Source organism: Prinia subflava, chromosome 3 (assembly GCF_021018805.1).
Source record: "Prinia subflava isolate CZ2003 ecotype Zambia chromosome 3, Cam_Psub_1.2, whole genome shotgun sequence".
Classification (NCBI taxonomy): domain Eukaryota; kingdom Metazoa; phylum Chordata; class Aves; order Passeriformes; family Cisticolidae; genus Prinia; species Prinia subflava.
Genome location: NC_086249.1, coordinates 4,700,136 through 4,724,044, shown reverse-complemented (window position 1 = coordinate 4,724,044; position 23,909 = coordinate 4,700,136). Strand labels below are relative to the sequence as shown.

Here is a 23,909-nt window from a genome sequence, read left to right as displayed (position 1 = left end):
CTCCGTGAGGAGCATGACTCGTTTTTGCTGGACAGCTATGGAAAAAGTTTAACTTTACATCATCAAATTAATAAAAATAGCAAAGATAGCTGTACCTTTAGAATAAATAGAATAAAAAAAATATAAAAAGAACAAAAAGAAATATCAGGCTTCAAACATCATTTGAGTATTTTTCTATTCCTATAAAGATGTAGAATCTCCTGAAATTGAAAGCTGAATTTACCATTTAGTTCCTGTCAACTACTTCTCTTTCATTTCTGTATTTCTCTTCAAGAACGTTAACAAAGTTTAGGAGCACTTAGAAATATAGTTTTGACTTTTTAAACAACGAATATGAGGACCAAAACAAAGTTTTTGCTCGCTCAGCTTACATTCTAAACCTACAGCACATTTCAACTTAACAGGTATATTTTTCTAGCAGTTAAAAATCTTAACAACCACAAGCATGGTGACAGCTCAGAAACATTAACCCCACGAATTCTTTTTGACAGCTTCATAATTAAAATCTGAAAGATGGTATGATCATACAATTTTGTCCATTAACTTCCAAGTTTCACTTCACATTTTATGCCAAGTTTTATAGAGTGCTCAAAGCAAAGGTAGACAAATAAACTAATTGATTATTTCAGCTTATTGTTCTACAGTACATCACTGCCATATTATGTTTACCATCAATAGATACCTGTTGAGTTAAGCCAAATAATAAAGGTGCTAAGTGGATTGATTGTCCATTGTAACTTGCCCATCCTGCATCATTTAAGGGCATTTCAGTTATTTAAGAATAACTCTTCAGAGTGATTGGTTCTTTAAGAGTTAGAATAAATGTGCTTAGTATTTGCATCTGAAAACAATATAGATGTTATACTAATTGCTTCACCTGTCCCACTGTTATCAAGTCTCCTATATATGAAAAGTTTATACATAGTGCTTTTAATCATTTTGTCAGCATGATCAACATAACACTTTAAAAGACTGAAATCTACTGTCAGCTAAAACCTCTATTGTTACTGGTCCCCTAACTGGCAGATCCATGACCTGTATGATTCTGCACTAAGTGAGCTCAGTTTTCTCGCTCCCTGAAAACAGCTAAGGTTTGCTAATCGCAGTTAAATTGCTACAGTACAACAAAGTTGCTGAGCACAGCTGAACAGCAGCACACATATAAACAGTGCCCATCAGTTCACAGCAAAGGCCAACTGCTGCAGCTTAACTACCCCTGCACTGAGCTGGTTTAAACTCTAACATCTGCACTGAGCTAGAATGTAAACCATCACCACTACACAGCCAGCCTGTATGCCTACCCTGTTTTTCAAAAACTTGATTCATTTTAGGAAATATCTATGATTTCCTGGTTGGTCTGTTAGTTGAAAATGTAATTTGAATGACAGCCTTTAATTTTCATGCGTGACAGTCATGGTTAAAAGCATGAGATCTATTTACAGCACAAGATATTCACAGAACTGGCAGCTTTAATAATGGACTTGAAAAAACTTCTCCCCACTCCTTAGAGTTAGAATAGGGCTGAGAACAGAGCTATAAACTGCATTGTTATTTTTTGAACAAGTGTATTTGAAAGTTATATTCTAGTCAAACATTTCACCCTATTTAATGATGATATTCCAATTTTTTGAATTGATATTTCCTACAATGTGCCAGTTTTTGTAATTGTTTTGAGACTGCTATTCAGCCATGAAGTCTTCTCCATAGAAGCAGCATTAGAACCAAAACATCTAAAAGTAACTCTCACAGAAACAAATTTCATAACAATTGGCAGCACTTGAAATCTTTTAAATTATGTAAAATTCTAGCTATTAAGTCACTTACAAGTAATTCAACTGTCTCAAACTATTTATAAGTTTCCAGTTAACTAGCTCATTGACTAGACAGTTAATTAGAACTTACTAGCTTCCCACAGTGGCCTACAGTGTAGTTATATCACTGACTGCAACATTATCATTCATTCTAAAGATGCAGACAACTGTCAAAAGTGAATTCTGAATGATGTGGTTTCAAACATCTTGTACTTAAAGCTTTAGTCTTAAATTCTCATACTCACTTTAACTCTTAAGTGTTCATATGGAGTTTTAACAAAGAAATCATCTATGTTTGTATCCATCATCTCTGCATCCTCTGCATAACAGGCCAACATGTACTCTGACACTTCATTAGCTTAATGAAATAACTAATATCAAGAACTTACTGAAAAGCAGCAATACAATACAACAGAATGAATGTCTATTACCTTCCTTAAAAAACCCTATAATACTAGCATGTATTGATCAAGCTAGAGATTAAGCTAATTTACTTTATCCCTTATGGAAATCAGAACAGATTTTCCACACTTGTACAGAAGTATTCACACTTCCTGTAAGTCATGCTGCTCTTTCACAAAAAGGTGTCACAGTAAAACATTAATTAAATTGTGTTAATGATACGAGGATGCATGTTCCAAAAGCAGTAGTGCTACACAGACACACAAATTTGCTATGTGGTACTAAGTAGATCGGCAAGAGTTCTGCATGAGGTATTTAACTTGATGATTACAGGTTATCTACACCCCAAAATAAAACAAGTACCTTGTGTAAAACACACACATTCAGAACATAACCCTAACATCCTTAAAACGGAGCATCTTTAGCTCTTCTAAAGGTAGTTGCTCCTCTTCCACCAACATCTGTTTTCTCAGCTTATTATAGACAATGTAGTTTATTGCAGTCAATACGTTTTGTCAAACACTGCAAACAAAGGTTAACACTGCAAAAAAACATTAGTTTCACTATCAAGATAAAATAATCATCTCAGAAGCACCTTAACTAACAATTTCCACTAGAGAGAGTCAAGTTCAAGAGTCAGTTTAATCCCAAATTTTGCTGTACCTTTTAAATCCACACTTTCAACAGCTTTTCACACAAAAAGTAGATTACATGTATTTCATGCAGCAACTGCCTTTTCAGTTTGCTAATTCAATCACTGAAAAAGAAACAGTTCCAAGTTAACATACTGTTTTTGCTAAGAAGTGAGACTTACCTAATATGTAGATAGTCTTCTGATCACTTCTCTGACCAAGCGCATTAGTCACCTTACAGACGTAAGTCCCAGTGTAGTTATAAGTCAAGGGGCTGCTGAACTGCAGAGTATTGTTAACAGCCAACAATCCTTCAGGCCACTGTCCATCTAACCTAAAGGAACAGTTATCTTTTAAACCAGTTGTAAATATATGCATTTTAACAGAAGTAGTTTGAAAAAATATTGCCAATAATAATCTATAGAATGAATTTTTCACTGTGCTCTGACACTTCCAGCGGGCTTTCCTTTGATATTGTCAGTGGACACCTGAAGGTTTATTTAGTATTTAATTTCTGGGCCAAATCCTTTAAATGTCAGATCTGCTGGAACCAGCAAGCTCTCTAAAGTCAACACTATTACAGCTAAGAAAACAGCAGCTCAAAAGAACTGGGAGGAACAAGACAACTCACGCTCTGAAAACTAACAGTCTAACTAAGAAGCGCTTCTGCTGTCAGGATTAGCTGCCTGCACATTTGCATCCAGTAAATATTTCTGTTCATACATGCTTAGTTTAGAGGACATTTTGACTAGAACTTCTCAGCAAGAATTCAAGCAGTTTCTCCTCTCCTGAGCTGCCTTTTCTCATCTCCCCTCACTTTTCTGTCTAAATTACTGCACTGAAATGGAATGTGGTGCTTGGTGATACACTTGGGTAAACTACAGGTTAAAAACCCTATTTTTTATCAGCTGGCTTTTCTAAGTCTATCATTTCCCAGTACAATTCTGCCTAAGATTGCAGTAACAACTGTGTAAACACAAGAGAAAAGGGGAAAGGGCAAAGGCCCTGGAACTATTCTAACGGAGCTCTCAACTGCCCATTAAACACCTGTGTAATTTCATGCCATTGAAACCCATTTTGATTTGTCTAAGTACCTATTAAAAGCTAAGCAGGCCTAAATCAATATTCAAACTAGATCACTAGATGACAGTATCTTGAAAGCATTTAGCAAGCATGATTTTTAAAGTAGTACCGAATGAAAAGCCACCCATCACTTTAAAACAGGAATTCAAAGGAAAATAAATACTTCACAGGTAACACTAAATGCAGTCTTCAAAAAATGTGGTTCAAGACAATATTCCTACTCCTTTGCTGTGATTATTGCCCAGAATTCCTTCAGCCACAAAGTCATCAGGTGCATACTTCATAATTCATAGTACCACAAGTATTTATTTCAAGAAACATTATGAAACAGTTAATTGGTTTGAAAGCTCAATTCGGATAAAATTCTCATATGTGCAACATTGAAAAATATCACCAACCATGAAAAGATCACTATCCCACTTAACACAATGTCATCTTGGAATCCAAGGGATACAGTAGGTTGGTAAGGTAGTTCTACAACCTATTGTAATCTGACACCAGTCAAACAGCACAGTTCAACACAGTTCTTCTCACTTCTCCAAGCTCAGCCTACTCTTCTTTTACATGCACTCCCCTCCCCTATAAATGAAGTCCCTCATTCCTCACTAATACAGCTTTTTGCATGGATTCTGCTGTTGCTCAGAAAGCCATACCACATTTATTCCAGAAAATTTAGATTTCCTGTAAAAGTTTGTTCTATTTAAAGTTTAGGAAATTTAACAGTGATCTTTGAAGCTTGAATGACTTTAAATGTATTTAAATAGGTTTATTTATTCTAGAACTGTGAACAGTGGTAGTATTGATTAGTTCTTACATATGTTTCAAATTCAAATGAGAGAACTGAGAACCCAGTGCATCTGAAGAAGCAAATGGTACTGCTGTAAGGGCGTTTTTTAAAATAAGAAATTTTTCCGAGCTGAAATTTCTTATCACAGTGATCTTGATCTAAGCCTGGGATGGCGATGGCAGTTCACAGATTCATGAAATGTGGATACTATGTAAGCTTTTAAATTTTTTTCATTAGAAGCATATGTAAATAATAGTTGGATCCTTACTAGATTTATTGGTCTTTGCTCTACATGCTGCAACAGAAGGAGCTTAGTCTACCTCAAGTAACTCAAGAGACTTTACCCTGTTAAGGCACATAAATTTACAAGATATCCACTCACCTGTATTCATACAAACACACATCTTGTATTCTCCTTTTAAAAAGTTGGATAAAACCATTACAACCAATGCAAGTCATATACCCTTTGTTTTCAAAACATGCATTTACTGTAAGCAAAGTGATTATACCACTTAAATCATGTGGCAAGTCCCTTTTCATAAATATTTACCTGGTCCACATAAATTCCATAGGTAATGGATTTGCATCAGCATTACATTTGAGCTGAACATTTCCTCTTCCAATGAACCAGTTTCCATCATAGCCAGTTACTGAAACTTCTGGGGCATCTGACAAAAAGAGATTTCATCTATGAACAATTACAATTTTTACATTAAAAGCGAGTTCTTAGATCAATAGAATAGAAGGGTACTTTTTATTCTGGATTTTTTTAGGAGAATGTGTGCTTTAGTTGTTGGTTGCCTTTTTGTTTTTACTTTAAGGACCACCACCAAAGTATACAGAGAAGATGATACAGTTCCAAGCTAATTTAATATGCAGCAGTGAAAAAAATTGTTTTAATTGGTGCGATTTTCCCAGTGTGTTTTCAGCACCTTGAGGAAGTGAGAGGACTTCAGGAAAAAAGACTCAGTTTCATGTTTTTGGGAACTGAGATATGGTAACTTAGAACTACTTCTCACTAAAAAGATACAGCAAAGCATCAGAAACAACCTTGGGAGAAATCCAGTAATTAGGAAATCACCAAAAAGTTCATATGTGCTAACTATAAAGATTAAATTATCCATTGGCATCAAAAGGTAGAATTATGTTATGGCTCTAAAAAACCAGGAGGTGACTTTAGAGAGGCCTCAGAAAAATAATCAAAAGCCAAGGAACAGATGAACCACTGCAATTTGGGATAAGCAGTTGCAAAAGCTACCAAGTGTCAGGGAAGACCAAGGCGCACACACTGCTTCTCACTTGCTACTGTGTACCTCACTATACAACTTTGTTAGAAATTCTGAAACATGCATTAACATTCATCTCAGATGAAAATATTAAGACCAACTTGCATCCTCACTTCATTTTCAATAGAAAACAATTCTTTAATTCATTGTTTGAGACAACATAAATCCTCTTTAGTTTTATTTCTGTATCAATGGTCCTCCAATCTAGAACTGCATTTCAAGATCAATAAAATAAAGCAGGGTTAATCCCTATTTTATGCCAAAATAAACGACTCTTTACCAAACAGAACAAAACTAAGCCAAAAATCAAATACTAGTCAAATCAAAACAGCCAAGTCTAATTTTTCCAGCCACTACATTTGTTCCACTTGAACTGACAGACTTCTGTGATTTAGGAACTTTAAAGCAGCACACAGCCAAGACAGGACACCACAGAACAACACAAAATAGTTGGTTTTGTTCTTATATGCATTGTCTAACAAAAAGGGACCACATGCCTAAACCTTATTTAACTTAACTAGTTTTAACTAAGCAACATTGTAAGCCACCTTGCTTTGTATTCATGTCCTTTAAAAGACATACATTTTTTAAAGAAGCCCAGTACAGGTTTGAATTATATGAGCAATCTGAAGCTGAATAACAAATGCTAGCCATGTATGTGTTATGGTCTTGATTCCTTACGCTAGTTAGAGTGGACAAAGCTTGGTGAATAATCTGAAAATAACTTACTGACCACCACAAGATCTATTTTCAACTTCACACCTCAAACATGAATCTTCGTTAGCATTCTTCCTTAATATTGCTGAAATTGTAAGAACCTATAAACAGCTAATGGATCAACCCTTATGTTTAACCAAGACTCAGTATTCAAAACAGTAGAAATGTAACGGTATTCTAGCTTCATGACTTTGTTCTCAATACAGAGATCCTAGAATTTTCTCCTGTCTGACCTGTCTCTTATCACAGCTTTTCTATGCAGTTTCCATTTCCTTTATTTTCCTGAAGCAAAGAGTGCTCATCTCCTTCCTGTGGAAGGTATACACTGATTAAGGGGGAGGTTGCAAGATATATACCAGGAGTAATTACCTCACAGAATACTTACACTGTATGTCCAACACGTAAGGGTATCGTATCTCCTTTTCAAAGGCAGGGTGCCTCACAACACAGGTTATGTGTCTTCCTCTTGCAAACCGCGTAGGGACAATCACATAGTGGCTTACAACTGTCACTGTTTCATTCGGAAACAGAGTAGAGGTGGATTCCATTTCACCAAGGCCTCCTTCCCAGTCAATCTGAGCAGCAGGTTTTCCAGTGGCTGCTGTACAAGTGGCTGCTATTGTTCTATTTGCACCATCTATTAGAGGGTTTGGTCCTTTCGTTAAGCTCACAACAGGTTCAACTAAGGAGGGAAAAAAAAGGAGTTTTAAACAAGAACTCCAAATCTTTGAAAATGTCACTACTTAGAAGTTAGACATGATCTAATCCATTTGAAAACACGATGTTAATCAGACATCCTAGATATAAGACCACACATATCTCAAGAGATGATAGCTCTACATGGCTTTGGCCTGCTGACACTATCCCCCTTTGTCCACTCATTCAAGTTCAGTGTTGCTCATTCTCTACATTTAATGCACTGACAAGTTCCTTGTCAGTGCATTAAATGTTGTGAGTGAACAACAGTGAGCTTGAGTAATTCCAGAATGGTTAGGTCCAAAATGCCAATTGCAGTACTCCAGTTGCAGTGTCTGACAACAGAGCTTAAGGTATGAGGCTGAAACTAGACAGCAGTTTTTGTCATAAAGCTTAGATTCTGCTGCATTTTCAAGTGCTCAAGAATTAATTTATACTGTCAGTTTGTGTCACTTGAAAGCTACTTCAGTGTTCTAACACCCAACATTAAGAGTTTAAGCTTTTCTTGATCACTATGATACAAATGACCTCCATGCTACATCTTTATAATATATACATACCACACATTGAATAAAGGATCTAATGGGTACACAGAAATATGCAACCATATATAAAATTTATCTACATTTTCAGCATACAAAGTAATCTATATATAAATAAAATTTCAATTAAAAACAAAATAAAATTGTTTTATATATAAATAAAATTTTGCCCATACATATATACATTCTTGTGTATGAATCCCTATAAAAGTTAAAAAATACTAAGTCTAAGACTAAAGAAATCTGCACATGGAAGGATGTGACCTCTTTGTAAAGCCACTGCTCACCCCAAATTTTAAAAACTTGGGGAACACACTTCTTTCTAAAAGGAAGTTCAGTTCCTCTTGTGTAAGTCTACTGCTGAGGGCCATGGACTAAGAAGCTTTCAAAAAATTTCCTTCTGGTTTAGCAAATCTGTTTTGGCCCTGTACAAGCCACCCAACAGCTGCAGCCCAAGTTAGAAAAACTGCCTGGTGCTTCAGATGCAAACCGTGGCTGGGCTGTTCCAGAATGGCCCATTTGTGTCACCAGCTCTGTGAGGGACAGGCTTGCAGGAGCAAACCAGCCTGTTCCACAATCCTGGTCCTTCGCTCTAACCTGGCTACTGGAGTCCTCTGAAGGAGGGTCATTGCTACTCACCATAATGCTTCAGAACCCACCTCAGTGGATCAGCCCTCACTAATCACAAAGCAGAGACAAGTCTTGCAACTTCTGTGCCTTTCAGTATCAGAAGGAGAGAAGTTAGTTCATGGAATTTCTTTCCAATAAATTGAAGCTGACCCATAGACACATCTTGGAACAGAAGAGAGCAAAGTTCACCATACCTGGCGAGTTCTCCAGCTACCTGTACCTTCCAAAGATAACTGGGTAACATTTTCAGCTTCAGCCCTTTCAGTGCCAGGATCAGTTTTAGACTGTTTCCTTCTCAGTCTAACTGTTCATGTCTGAACAACTTGGTTTATTATTTGCTCAATTACACTAAAATAAAAGGCAACTATTAAATGGAAAACCTCATAAAAATGTGTGTTTGCTGTTCTGTACTTAGAAGTGCTTGAAGAATATAAGTTGTTATGAAACTGAAGATTGTTTGGGCAGATACTGAGAGCAAATTATTTTCTACTTTGTTTCTCTGAATGACTATCCCCTGAGATTTGTAACCTACTGAAAATAAGCCAATAGGTTTTTCTGCCAAGTTGCACGCTCACTCTTCGAGATCTGAAGCTTTTCTAATACAGCTTCTTTCAAAATCTGATTCCCTGCTCTCCAACACTAGCAACAGCTAGAGCTTTCTGCAGTGAGCTTGGATATCTGAGCTGATGTACATATGAAGCATTCTCATCTGCAAAAAAGCCTTTTAAAACCTAGTATGAAGAACTTGACATTACATAGCATTCTTACTTGACCCATAATTTGGTTTTCCTGATTAACACTACTGCCCTGTTCTTCCCAAATCACTCAGTACTCGTACTCCAATAGCTTCTGTAGTATTACTAAAATGCAGAAGTAAACACTCAAATTTACATTTAGAATTTTACATGAGTCTGATAGAACTGATTCTTCATGAGCCATTTACATGCATGAAAATTCTAATTTTTGCTGTATTCCTCCCTCCCCAAGATCTCCATAATAGTAAAATCAATTAAATTAGCAGCTCTCATTAACATTTCGTGCCAAAACTGTAGACTCCAATAATTTCAGCTAGAAATAAAAGCTTGATGTGTTCTATTCCTTTGATTTTTCTTTAAAAAAAGTATGTAACTGCATAATTTTCCCGCCACTTCTTTGTGAAGGGATACATAAAGTAAACAAGAACTCTTAACTAAGTTGCAGAGGTTTCCAGACCCAAAGCAGACTATTCAGTACTGCAATTTTAGAAAAAGAAGTCTTCAAGTAGCCAGAAAGCACAATAGACTAATCTAAGAAACCTACTTTCTCAAGTGATACCAGAGATTTGTTAGTTTGAGTTCATTGTGTAATACTTGGTTTTATACTTGTCAACTAGACACAAAGGTGAACATATTCAAAACTACTCAGCATCATAAAATATACTTATTCCCAGTCCTATGTGTTTCCATGCTTTAGGGTTTTTTATACATCATAAATGTTTAGGCTTCTGCTTCCCACAAATTGTGATTGTTGTACTACACTTGAACTGCAAGATAACTACATAGCCACATACTGAAAAATGGCAAGCAACTGCTGTTAGGATATTTATTTCTACAGTTAATCATTCAGGCCTACTTTGTCCCAGCAACTGAAACAAAACCAGCCCAGCTACTTATTCCATGGCCTTTCTAGATGTTTCAGACATGGATTAAGAAGTATCTGGTGAATGAATCCATAATTACAAGGGGCCACTGGCATCTCATCTCTCACAGTGTGAAACAGTTTTACCATTTTTAATTTGGAAAAGGGATTACCCAAAGTATGGGATTTGGAATATTTTTTTGGTGGTAATTTTTTGGTTTTTGAAAGCTTAATTTCTATATGCAGTCCTCTTATCCCAGGACCATTCAGTGCACCACATGAATGTGATTTTCACTTTCTCTGCTCACAGTGGTGGTGGAGGATACAAGAGGCAGGTGGGGGAGCATTAGAGAAGCTGCTACACCCACTCAGTAGAAACATTATGCTCTATTTAGGCCAAATGAAATAGATAGCGAGGACAATGCTGTGTGCGGAAAAGGAAGGCAGCAATCCTCTGAGATTCAAAAGCAGGAGCTACTTCCACAGTGTAAGAGTTCCATCTAAAGCAACATTATAGCATAAATTATACCTGAATATTAAATACAGGATGGCTGAAGCATGGAAGCTAGATGTGCAGTGTTCAAAAGGTCTCAACTAATTTGCCCTTTTACTGACCACCACCTAATTTAACCCATCTTATTCTACCTTCACCTTACATTCAGCATGGACAGATCAGAAATCTCTTGGTGCTCAAGTCCTTATACTTCTTTACTGAAAAAGAACATAATACAGCATCCAGACAAGAGCCTTAAATCCTATTGCATTAAGTTTCAAGGCCAAAAAGCTACTTCTTGGTTTTCATGTATTTCATAAGCCTTTTTCAATTGCTTCTGTTAGTTTTAAAACTATTTTTCTGCACACTCTGGGCACAGGAGTTCTGGATGAAGTTGCCATGATTACAACACAAACACAGGATAATTTCCTCCTGACATTAAATTCACTAATTCCTTGGCAATAGTATGACATTGGGAATTGTCATCCCCTTCATCACAACTGACATGTACTTGATTGACTTCTTTCCAAAATAGTATTTCAAGTTTTAATTTCTCTCACCTCAAAACCAGACGCGTTATCTTTCTGTGTACTTTATCCTCTTTGCTAATTAATACTTAATAATTAACTTATTAAGGTTTTCTTGTTTTAGTAGTTTGGGGAGGGGGGCAGGTTTGCTTGTTTGTTTTAAGGCCAGTCAGCTCACTAATTTGCCATCTACTCAATACTTTTTCTTGGCTCAGATATTCTGTAATACTTAAGAAGAACATGTACATCTCATCAACCAGCACTTCTGAACTACCATTATTTAATCAGAATTGTCTGAGAGGATTCAGTGACTATACTGCCTGACATAGATCATCTTTTAATTCCTACTTGGAAGACTTTCTGCATTAGAGTGTCTGGGATCTAATTCATGGTCACAGACCCACCCTTTGACACTCGTCTGTACAACTCATTCCTCATTTGTAGATTGGTAAGAGCTAACAGAGGAACAACACCTACTTTATCAATACTCATGATGAGAAGTCCAACTTAGCAAGACAGAGTCAAACCAAAGCAAGTATTAAAAATAGTCATGGATAGCACTCAAGTTAGTAACATTAAAATTACATCAGCTCTGCAAGCTGCCCTGCAACAAGCCATTTCTTCTGCCCTGAGACACCAGTTTGCCTCATTTGGTCAGCATCCTGGGAACTTGGGGAAACCAACAGCTTGACACAAAAATTATTCACCATTTTCGCACCAGTTTAACATCGTAAGTTTGACAAACCAAAGTTTTAGAAAAGTTGATATATCATTTTGATCCTAAAAGCATTTTCATATTTCCTCTGTCATAACCTCTTTCACAGTGCATTTCTTTAAGACAACATGAAGCACTCAACAAAGCAAACTGGGAGTGGGCAAAGTCATCAAACACGGCTAGTCTGTTAAACCTGGGGCATGTAAAGAGTTTTTAAATATGGTCTTAAGTGATCAGTGCACTGTGGCAAAACACAGGGCATTTTATCTTGTAGTTATTTTTTTCTTCCATTTGTCTTTGATGTCTCCACTTCACAGTGTACAAGCATCTAGTACATGACTAAGTATGTCCACTACACATGGGGAGGAAACTAATTCTTTGCTAAATAAGAACAGACAGGAACTAGAAAAAAAGGCAATCCTGCTTCAGCTAGAAACAGCCTCAGCCTGAGGACAAGAACTTTTTTCCTTACTCAAGGGGGAATTTTTAGTCCAGTGGGAGAATGCAGTCAATGCACCACTGAAGATGATTTTAAGTTATATCAAGTTTTAAATTACAGCTATTGCAAACTTAAAGATTCTGATGAATTGCTGAATTCAGGCCAGCAAAGTTCACAAGTTATTAATTTAAAAGCATATCCTGAAAATCATTACTTCCCCAGTATTTTGACTGTTTAAGCCTTAAAGTCAGTGTAGCAAAAAGTTTCTAGAAGGACAGAAAATACACTGCTAAGGCCAAAGAACTCAGGTCCAACAGACCTGGTACATACAAGTGAAGCTGCTGGTAACTAGGATGGAAAAGCATCTGTGCAAATAACAGCTTGGGTTTGCCATGTAGAGGTTGACACCAAGTCCTGAGAGACCCACAGCAATTGGCAGCTATCGACATCAATGATGAAAAAGCTATGATCAGAACCACTGTATGCCTGACTAATACTTCTTTGCCTATTACAAGAGCAATTTTTCATAATGTATATCTAATGAAACAAGTTGTCCTTCTACTCTTTCAAATGTAGAATAATAAGCACAGGGGACACACATGTGCTTTCCACGTTCCTTCAGAAATCTGCTATTATTGAGTGCAGAATGGACACAATTACTTACATTACCTGAAAAAATCACAATCTTAGAAAGAGGAATTGATTAGAAAAGATAAGGGAAAGTAGTAAGAACTTCCCACTGCTTATTGGTAAAGCACCATAGCTGAAACCTGAAGTCAAAAGACTGCTACAATAACCACCGACATAACCACTTGCAGTACAGATGGAAACCAGGTGAAAAAGAGGGCCATAAGGCCACATGCTTTGTGCATCACACAGAATTTTGGTCAGATTACTGGTACTGAATTGGATTAAGCCAGTTGCTTTGATGCATTTATTTTGCACCCCCTTGTGGTGAAAACTAATTTCCATACTGTGCTCTAGCCATCTGATTAATCCCACTGAGTATTCTACTACTATGAAAAGATGGATCAAAGACCAAGAGATGATCCTTAAGAAGTACATCTGCTTACAGGAATAGTCATTGATGACCACCTCAGAAAATATCATTTGACTCCTGGCAGGAGATACAGAAGTACCTTAAAATAGTACAAGAGGAATACTATTGCAAGGAGAGGGCAAGTTAATAACTTTCAAGTTTCGGGGTAATCATTTTATCTTACACTGCAGTAACACGTGAGTTACTTGCACTTCAGCACTAATTCCTTATGACAGCAATACACAGCCCTCAACAAGAGGGATAAAATTAATGTAACAAACCACCAAGTCTACAAAAGCTTCACATTATGACTACCTACAAACAGCCAAGAGTGTAAATTGACTCTCTCCTCCCACAACTCCCAGCAGTCATCTCGATAGTTTTGCTTTACATTTACACTGCAAAAACCAGTTTGCACCCCAGACCCAAGCAGCTATGTTAAACCAGCATGTTAGCAGCACATTAATAAAATCCTAGAATCGCATTGGAAGGGACTTTTTGAAGGTCATCCAGTCCAATCCCCTTGCAATAAGCAGGGATGTCCCAGCTAGACCAGGCTGCTCAGAGTCCCATTTGGATGGTTCCAGGCGTGGGGCAGTGATCCTCACTGGTAACTCTCTAACCTCATTACACATGATGGACTATTCCACTGAGACAACCAGTTACCAACAGGGTTTACAAATACCTGCTTTTTCTGAAGACCAGTGACTACTCAGTGCCAACTGAGGGAATTTAGCCAAGGCTAAAGCCACGTTCAGCAGCTTCCCAGCACATACACAAAAGTCCCTGGTATCAGCACTGTCTGTCTAAAACACTGTGCTAAGACAAACTGAATGCTTGTTTTAACAGAATGCCTAAATAGCAATTGGTTGTTTATTTTTAATAACTAGACAGTCAAATAAGTTCTAAAGAAGCAAGACCCAAAAGAAGTCTTCTCTATGACATCAGTAAAAATAACACACCTGTAATGAAAGACCAGCAAGCACATATTTTGCATTTTCTTTGGGTTAAATGGTAAAACACAACTTATTAGCAAGTTTGCAGAATATTCCTTTCAAAAAGAAGCTGACTTACCTAATACTGTTACAGTTGTTGTTGACTGTGTATTTCCAAGTGGGAATGTAACTGCCTTGCAAACATACTCTCCTGCATCAGAAAAGCTCACATTTTTTAAGATGATTGTTGCATCAGTAAGTGAGTAGTTTTTAAATGCCACTCTTCCTTGGTATTCTCCTTGAACAGATATTCCATATTCAGGGTGATGAACAGCTATAGTCTGTGAACTTTTCCCATATATCTTCTCCCAGGAAACTTGTGTGATTGTTTCATTTACATCAATTATGCATTTCAGTGCAACCTTCTTCCCCCAAACTGCTGTCACATGTGGATCAACAACTGGTCCAGCTAAGGCACCTAAAAACAAAGCAATTGTTAGTTGCTACACAAGAAAGTGACGTTGCTTGGTTTTCACAGTAAGCCTTCTGCCATAATTAGCTTACTTTTTCAGAAGAGAATTCCTGCTTTTTTCTGAATAACTGATTCACAACAGTGTGGAACTACTACAGAAACATATTTCAGGGAAAAACATCAAAGCCGGCACAGATCAATAATTTATCAGAGAATACTACTGCTGATACACAACTTCATATAAAATTGACCTGACAATTGTGTAACTGGTGTATCAGTCTTTAGGGAATTTAACTAGATATGAACATTTAGTGAATTCAGACTTACCAAAACAGCAAGACATGGTACTTCTTGGCAGTCTGATCACTGATATAGAGCATCAAGCAAAAACTTATGTGTTCCTCCTTAAATAATCTTTTGTTAAAAGTAAGTCTTATCTTTTATATGTAGAAATAAGTGCAACTTCTAGCACTTACCATACCAGTAAATACTTAAAAAAAGCAAAGCAAGAATTAACAAATAAAAAAGCCCTTATCAAAATCCCCAAAACCACTCCACATTTACAGTGACAGTCCCTCAAAGACCTCAAATTGAACTTTCCTACCCTACTTCCTAATGAAGACATTTGCCATCATCCATATGCCATCTTTCTGCTTCACTGTAGTAGGGTGTCTTCACACAAGATCTTCTCTCAGACAGTAAATATGCAAGAGCAGGCATAGTGCAGTGCTTGCTTAGGATTCAACGTATTCCTGTTCAATATCTAAAATGCCTTCCACAGTAGCAACTACATTCTGGGCTCAGCATTTTACACCACCCTCCTTTCAAAAAAAGAAATCCCCTAGGACAAAGCAGTGTGATATATCACAGGTTCACAAATTCTTTTGCCAAACAGATGCTTCAGCAACTTCACTCATTAGTTCTCTAGGAGCAAACTAACCTGATCAAAAAGAAACAAAGTCTTAGTCCACAATGTATTTCTTTTTCCTATGCTCAGATTTTAACAGAGCTATTTCAAATGCCTGATTCTCTCTTCAGATACCAAATCAGTACTCAAGCTGTTACTGAGGCAGTTCACCAATGAAGCACAAGTCAAATATAAATTTATTAGCCCCATTCTCATAGGCATGAAGAAGTCATTCAACTTGAGACATGAGCTGCCTCTTCACTCACCAAGTTCACACAAAAGGCAAGCCATGTGCTCAGGAAAGAAGTTCTCATACGCCTTTATCCATTGTTAAAAGCTTTTCCACTTCCTATCAAGTGATCTTTTTCATTGTTCAAACCATTTCTGAGTCAATGAAGTCACCCAAAAAAGTGATTTGGCTACGGATTTCTTCAGCACAAAACTACTGATTAACATCAATAGTATAAATACCTTCAGTTGCACAAATAAGTCAAGCTAAGCCAGAAATTTAGACCAATATTGTTGATACATCACTCGCTATGTTGGGCTGGTGAGGGGACCAAAAACAGCAGGAAAAGTAAAAAAAAAAAACCCTAACATGTTTCATATAGAGAATATCTGCCATGACAAGTAGTGCAAGAACATTTTGTCTATTCTCCTCATGCCTCTTATCCAACACATTATTGTGACAGACACTGGAAAGAGGGCAACTATTTGCAAACTGGCATGCACAGAGTTCTGCCCAAACTTTGTCTCCGCTGGCCATTGCTACATTTACACATAAGGTGGAATGTTCTTTAGAAGTATTTCACTATTGCTTTCTACCTTAAGAAAGGCTTGCAAGTTACATTTGTGAAATATATTTCAGAATGTATAGGATATACATATTCCGTAATGTAATTTAAGCAAAGAAAAACACAATTTCATTCAGGAATTAGATTTCTGCAACAGTTAAATCTACTGAATCTTAACCTATATTAAACTTTAACATAGTCATTAGCTGTATATAACCCCAAACAACTTAGTACAGAAAAGCCTCACAAGTGAACTTACAAGAACTGCTCAGACTTCTGGGGAAGGTAACAAACTGGGGAAGGAAAAAAACATCCCAGTTAACTGAATGACACATTTTGCTTCCTTTCACTGTTTTTTTTTTTTGACAACTCTCACACACTGGAGGCTTTAGTGACATAAAGATGACCATTGTGCATTTTAAAAGTCAATACTCAACAACTTTCCCACCAAGGAATACTTCTAACAGCTCATTTGTCCATGAGAACATTGTGCTCTCACATGAATTACATGAATATTTTCAGAAGTCAAACTACTAGTCACCGCTACTATTTTTAAGATTTACAGAGAACTGAGCAGGACCCATATATATTTACAGACAAGCATACTTGCAGCTATAGAGTGCTGATCAGTTAAATCTATTTCCTTCACCTTCTCCAGCAAGGGAGGTAGAGCTAACAGATCACAACTCCAAATTTTGCATTTTTACATTTATCTCATCTTCTGACGCATGTTCAGACTCCAACAAAAAAACCCAAACAAACAAACAAAATCAACTTAGCTATGCAAATCATTTAACTTGAATTTACAGCTCATACAACAGTGTATAGATTCCAAAGTGTTTAAAGGGCTAGAAATAGTTTAAATCTGAAGTGCCAATGCCACATATTTAATTTGGAACAGTATCTCTCATTTTAATCTCCATCCAGTTATTATTTAACTAGCTGTAGTTGCAGAGCAATCAAGCTAATAACTCAAACTAGCAAGCTAATTACCATGCAGATATTGGTATTTCCTTTGACACAAAGACTTCCACTCCAGAGTCAGCATTCTGCTCACAGATTGGAGTTAAATAATGAGCTACATGTCTCCTCCAAAATAACATATTTCGAGGCTTACAATGCACAAGCTTCTGAAGAACAAGACACTCCAAGACCACACTATTCAGGTCCTTAACTGATCCAAAGGACTGGCACACAGGATATACCTTTATTGTTTTAATGAAGTCTAGCCCCCCTCCTCTTGAAATCTGACCTTCTCTGCTTCATGTTCACAATATTGAAGCCTGTCATTCTCAACAAACCTTATGGGTACACTTTGTATTTACTGAGTAATTGAGATGTCTTGTAACTTCAAGGTAGACAACATCATGAGATTTTCTTACTTTTTTCTTTATATTTGTCCAAGTTTTTACAGATCTGCCTTCCCTTCCCTTTTTGCTCCCTTGGAATATGTAAGATTGTCCTGTACTGTTTCACATGCAGCCTGATGAGATTGCCATCTCAAGCACTTTAATATGATTCAATTTCAGCTAAATCCCTATGCACAGACTGATTTTAGATCACAGTGATCCAGTGCCTTGGCAATAAAGTCAAGAATCTTACCTGAAACAGCAAGGAACTGACTCTACTCATGTAACTCGACAGAAAGTTTAAAGAGCAAACAAAACAAAAAGATCCCTAAGGCTCACTTGCAGCATTAAAAGCCACAGAAGTAGGTGCTATCAAATACTGACCATGGTAACAATCTGTTCAATATCAATTCTGAATTAACCTTCTACCACTAACTGAAAAAAAAGATACTGAGGAAATATATGACAACATTCTTAACACAGCAAAGTATTAATGCTATGGAATGACAGAATACTTTTTTCTGTAAATTTACACTTTTACAGGTTTGTTATTTGTTGCAATAAATAGCAGATTTTCTATAGAAAGCAGCCATGCACAGGTCTACTTATGCAATGCATTTTGTTATCCACTCAATAGCACACTTCTGGCAAGACAGGGTGACCATACTGACACTTACTAGCCACTGATTTCCCACAACTTGCCAACTATTTCCACAAGGCAAAGCCAAACTACAGAAGAGTAGAAAACTGAGGTTTTTTCCCCTCTATCAGCAAGGTGTTCAGCTCATGGGTATATGTGGCCCTAGCACACACTAGCGGCAGGGAACTCAAGAGTTCCAATCAAGAATGGAGCAAAAAACCAAGAACATCCCCTTTCGCTGACAGCAAGTTGCTACATCAGCAGAACTTCCCATGGAACAGTTTTAAGGTCAGGCTAAGCAATATTGTTTGGTCAGTTTAATTCCAGCTGACATCAGAAAGCTTATTCTTGCAGTCCCCCTCCTGTGTCAGGACTCATCAGGTACCTAAAAGACCCCTACCTACAAAAACTCACTTTTCTCCTCCTGATTTAACCTTCTGAATTAGCTCAGTCAGTCACAAGTGCCAATGCAATACAGGCAATGAGCACGGCTCCACAAATCTAGTGGCACTTTCAGATTTGTTTAGCTGGAAAAGCAAAACCCTTTAAGACACTGCAGAAAACAAGCTGAAACCTCAGCTTGAGGCTTTATAAAAATATGTGCTTAAATGACTGGGAAGAAGTCAGTGTGTCTTTTGAGCACCAGGGCACGATCAAATTACTGTGTCAAAAAAAGATCACAACCAAGGAATGGAAGAGATTCAAGATTAAGTAGTACAAAATGCCTCACCACTAGCTTCCAATTAGAAGTGCTAAGCAAGTACTTGGGAAAGAATTGCACTGACATCAAAGACAGAGTATTATAACCTAGTGTTACTCTCACCTAAGGATCTGCTTTGTCACAATCCTTGCTTGAAGTGGAGTGTCAATCAGTTTTTGGGGGCAGGTGAGCTGGGACCAGGAACAGCACATATAAGCATTGCATTTACAGGACTTCGATCAAGTTCCTTTTTTTTTTTTTTTTTTTTTTTTTTTTTTTTTTTTTTTTTTGTACAGTACTAGCCATTTTTTTTTTAAAGAAGAAAACCAGGGATGTGTTACTTCCATCTCAGAGAACAAAACTTAAAACATTGTTCAGTGTTTAGCACACAATATAATAGGCATACAGAAGCCTACCAGAATGTAAAAAGTTTTGGTGAAATGAGGTATAGCAATTCCACAGTCTGAAGACAAGACTACTGAAATTCTCAGGCTCTCTCTACTTTTTCATTTTACTGAAGCTCAGAGCATTTTATCTTTTAAATCAGAGATACACTTTACCTAAACACCAAGGAAACTAAAAACACTATGATGTAGCTCATGCAAATCCACTGCTTGGAAATGGTCTTACTAACTTCTGAATGTTAACTTCCTACACCTGCAAATGGCCCAAACCAAGGTTCCAGTGGTGACTTGGTTTATCACACGAGCAGCTCTCCTCCAGGTGTCTACAGCCTGACTTCTCACAAAAACCATAGAAAGGGGAGCATCACTTCGAGTTGAAAATGATAAAATAACGTTGCACGAAGTTGTATATTTTCCAAGCAACCTAAAAATCAAAGAGACTGGCAATGAGAACTGCATGAAGAGGTCAGACTCAATCTCAGTGCTGCCTCAAAAGTTAGCTGTTGCTGAAAGGTTTTACTAACAGCAAGCTCCAGACAGATGGATTCTCAGTTAAGCGCTATCACAGGATGTTCTGCAGAACTCTGAAACACTCTGAACCTCCATCTGGCTGCTCCTAAGCCTACAGCTGCCAAGATATCACACCATTCAGCCAGCAGGCTTGTGTTACTCTGCTCCTTCATTCCCCCTAGCTGATGGAAGAGACTGTCAGTCATCTGCCTCCAGTTGCTGAACCAACATGTGTATCTACACAGAGGGAGCAAGGAATAGAAATAATTGTTGGGAAGGCTACAGCTCCCCTTCATAGGATAGCATCCAGAGCCCAGAGAGAGGACTCACGCTGCTAAAAGGCCACGTAATGCAATATTGGACAAAGAACTGTCATCCTAGCACAAAGGAGTCAAAGGTGACAAAGTGTGCAAACCTCTCCAGCTCCACAATAAACAATTATGCACAAGACTGACATTTGCAACACAGAAAGCAAAGAAACAGATTTCAAAGAGATGCTTTACTCCAAGGCAATACAAAAATCAAAGAAATAGTGGTTGCAACTCAGGGTTTAACATTAGCTTGAGCTCAACTCAGTCAGGAGGTGGAGCTTCAGAAAAACTCTGCCCTTGAAGTCAGACACAGCTGCTACCACCATTCTTATTTCAGAGTGCCATTTTCTCATGTGAACTGGTGCTGCTGCTCTAGTTTAACTCCACATAAGACAGCACCTGTGCCCCTGCATACTCTGCTTCCCACCATGCTGCACAGACCTTTAGTATCAAGCTGCAGGACAGCCTAAGACACTAGAGGAAGTGAAAAAAAGTGTAGGCTCATGATTCAAATGGAGTTGGGAAGGACACTCTTAGAAAGCCAGTTTTACAAGGTTGAAACTTTAAATCAAACTACTTACTAAGAAAGTTTACAAAGTCCCGTGAACTGTAAAACTTCATGTAGAATTTCAACTTAGACCATATCAACATCAATGTCCATTTTATATGTTTTTAAATTATAATCTTCTATACATATTAACACATAGCAAATTAACACATACAGGTTCATCCTGACACTAAACTTTCAGATTTCAAACGTTATAAAACGTTGGACTAATAAGTAAGGCATGCTATGAGGCAGCTGGAAGTCCTTCTGTAATGAATATTTCCAACTCTGTTTCACCAAATCTTCCAATCCCACCTCCTTTAAAAGGAAATACGCAGGACAATGAGGTACTCTTTTTTCAATAAATGAGCCAGGCTCAAAAGCAGGACTGGAGGAGAACATCTCATCCCAAGTCCCACTCCCTCAAAAAACTAGTAGTAAGAGTAAACAAGTCATTCAGAAGTTATGCATGTACACACCACTACTGCCCAGCCACCACAAAATGCTTCACACTCCCATTTAAATAAATTCAAATCCCTAAGTATCAGAGCAATAGGCAGAAATAAGCAGAAGAGATTGAAACAAGCAGTCCTGAAAGTAACTCAAATCTCTTATTGGAAAGTTTGTTAAAGAGTTCCAGATAATCCCAGAAATCTTTTGAAACACAAAAGATGAGTCAATAGTTCTGACAAACTGCTCTGGTGGGAAAGGCTGAAGTCCTATGTGGCATCCAGTTTAAACACATAACCAAAATATTTAACAGAAAACTGGAGGTCAAGAGGTGAGTTGCACATCTGAATCTTGGTGGGACTGATGACTAATTCATTATACACAGAGAAACAAGTGAAGTTACACTTAACAAACCTTTCCCAGTCAGGCAGAAAAATGCCTTCAAGCTGCAGTGAGTCCAAATGAGAGTAGCAGCCAGCAGGAACAGGCCTAAGGAACACATCGGGGATGTGAAATAACTGGTTAGAGAGCAAAGGGTTCTGAAAGCTACAGCGAGTGTATGGTAATTACACTTTCAAGAATTGAAAGTGACACTTTAGAATATGCTAATATAAAAGTATATGCTCTAGCCAGCATCAGTGAAGCTCCATCTGGAGTTGTTCAGCTCGAACAGCACACATCATATATATGCCATCTAGAGAGCCTGAAAGCAAAGTGTGCTCAAAGGCCTAGAAAACATGACCTACAAGAACGGACTGGAAGAACTCATTGTTATTCTCATAAAAGGTAACCCAATAAAGGTCTGAAAGTACTTACACTGCAGAAAGAGAATGCCTGCAAAGATTAGGATGGAGATAAACCAGTAAAGCAGTGAAAAAAACCAACAAAAGCAGAAGCACAGAAAACAAGCAACAAAGACCACCGAAATAAAGAAAATCTTTGGTGCTACAGAACATGAATTCTTCACACGAAAACCTTGGCCAAAATAACAAACCTCGACACCCTTTAGATAAGTTTGATATTTAGCAATTAAAAACAAGCCAACTCGCAAACTAACCTAAACTGCACACAATCAAGGATTTTATTTGCTTCACTATTGTAAGATTAACAGACATTTTTAGTAAAGTAATAATCCAGTCTTCCTTAAAATGCTTGTAAGCCAATACGACACACATGCTGAAGAATCTTACAACAAGTTCTCATTTCAGGAACTTACTTGCAACATTCCATCACATACACTTATACTCACCCAAACCTTGCTACTGTGAGAAGACTTCAGAATACACTGCTTTTGCAAGTCTCATTCCCAGTCCTCTTCCCAGAAACCTACTCTTTCTTCAACTGTGTTTAAGACTATCCTCCACTTGCTTTGCAAATCAAGCAACCAACCCAGTTATACAGGAAGGAAATAAGGAAAATGCAAAATAGAAACTAACACTGATGGTATCTAGAATGGCAAATCCATTTCATTTTTAATGCCCAGTAACTTAAAATACATTATGAAACAGAGCACCAGTGCTTTCAGATAACACATACCTACTTAGAGCGCTTTCAGATACTTTTTTTCACCCTCAGGTCAGCTTGCATTTGGTTTAACTTGAATATTGCAACTTGTTAAAATAAATAGCTACTTTCTTATTGAATGTGGTTCTCATTTCCTTCTATTTGTATCCTTTACTTTTTTCAGTAAAGGTTCTCTTCATCTGAGGGACAGCTAGTTCACAGCTGGTGACCAGTCTCGCCTATGACTTTTTTTGTTCTGATCCACAAGCACGTATTCGTCTTTTGTCACGTGTTTTGTAAAAAGCTTTTAACTCTTCCAAGTTATATATACAACTCCCCATGAAATCTCTGTTAGCCTCAGTTTGTCCTCACCTGAGTAACTGTGGCATCCTTAAATCACTCCTTACAAACAAGTCTTATTCTCAGCAACAAGTAAGATTTGGGAGAAGTGACAGCCTTCAGCTTTGAGAAAAGTAACTCATTCTGAGCATGTTCAATAATAAGTTGAGTTATAACCTTATGCTTAGACATAACTCTAATGATGCCTGCTTAAAATTTATTTTAAAAGCTCATTCTCTTCCATTTATTTTCAGGGCTGTGAGTTCAGGGTGGTGAAAGAAATTCCATTCAGGAGATATACAGGAACACCTAATCACGTCATTTTAGTCAGCCAGCGCTTAAACTTTTCTGACTTCTATATATAGACTGCCTCTCATCATACAGTGTCACACGTTACACCAAAATTGACACTTCTGGAACATCGGTTTATTCTTAAAAGGTTTCAATTCTAGTATTGAATTCAGAGCTAAGAAACTTCAGAGCTGGTTTTAATACACTTCAAGTTGAAAGAGGATGCCAATAAACATTGTGACAGACATGCTTCCCAACAGTGCACTGCCTAGTTCAGACCCTGTACAAACAGTTCCTTCAAACCAGACCTCTGGCAAAGCCCACAGAACTGACCACCACAT

At 37.5% G+C, this 23,909-nt stretch overlaps 1 protein-coding gene across 2 annotated transcripts in view; it reads right to left on the bottom strand.

Moving 5' to 3' along the window:
• The window catches only part of NECTIN3 (nectin cell adhesion molecule 3), a 62,927-nt gene that overhangs the window by 24,293 nt on the left and 14,725 nt on the right, over positions 1 to 23,909 (bottom strand). For both annotated transcript variants that reach the window (XM_063393833.1, XM_063393831.1), the window contains exons 2-5: positions 14,491 to 14,829; positions 7,104 to 7,400; positions 5,266 to 5,383; positions 3,028 to 3,179 (exon numbers count right to left, since the gene is read on the bottom strand). In XM_063393833.1, the coding sequence (XP_063249903.1) occupies positions 3,028 to 3,179; positions 5,266 to 5,383; positions 7,104 to 7,400; positions 14,491 to 14,829 (906 nt within the window). The remainder of the gene's footprint in view (positions 1 to 3,027; positions 3,180 to 5,265; positions 5,384 to 7,103; positions 7,401 to 14,490; positions 14,830 to 23,909) is intronic.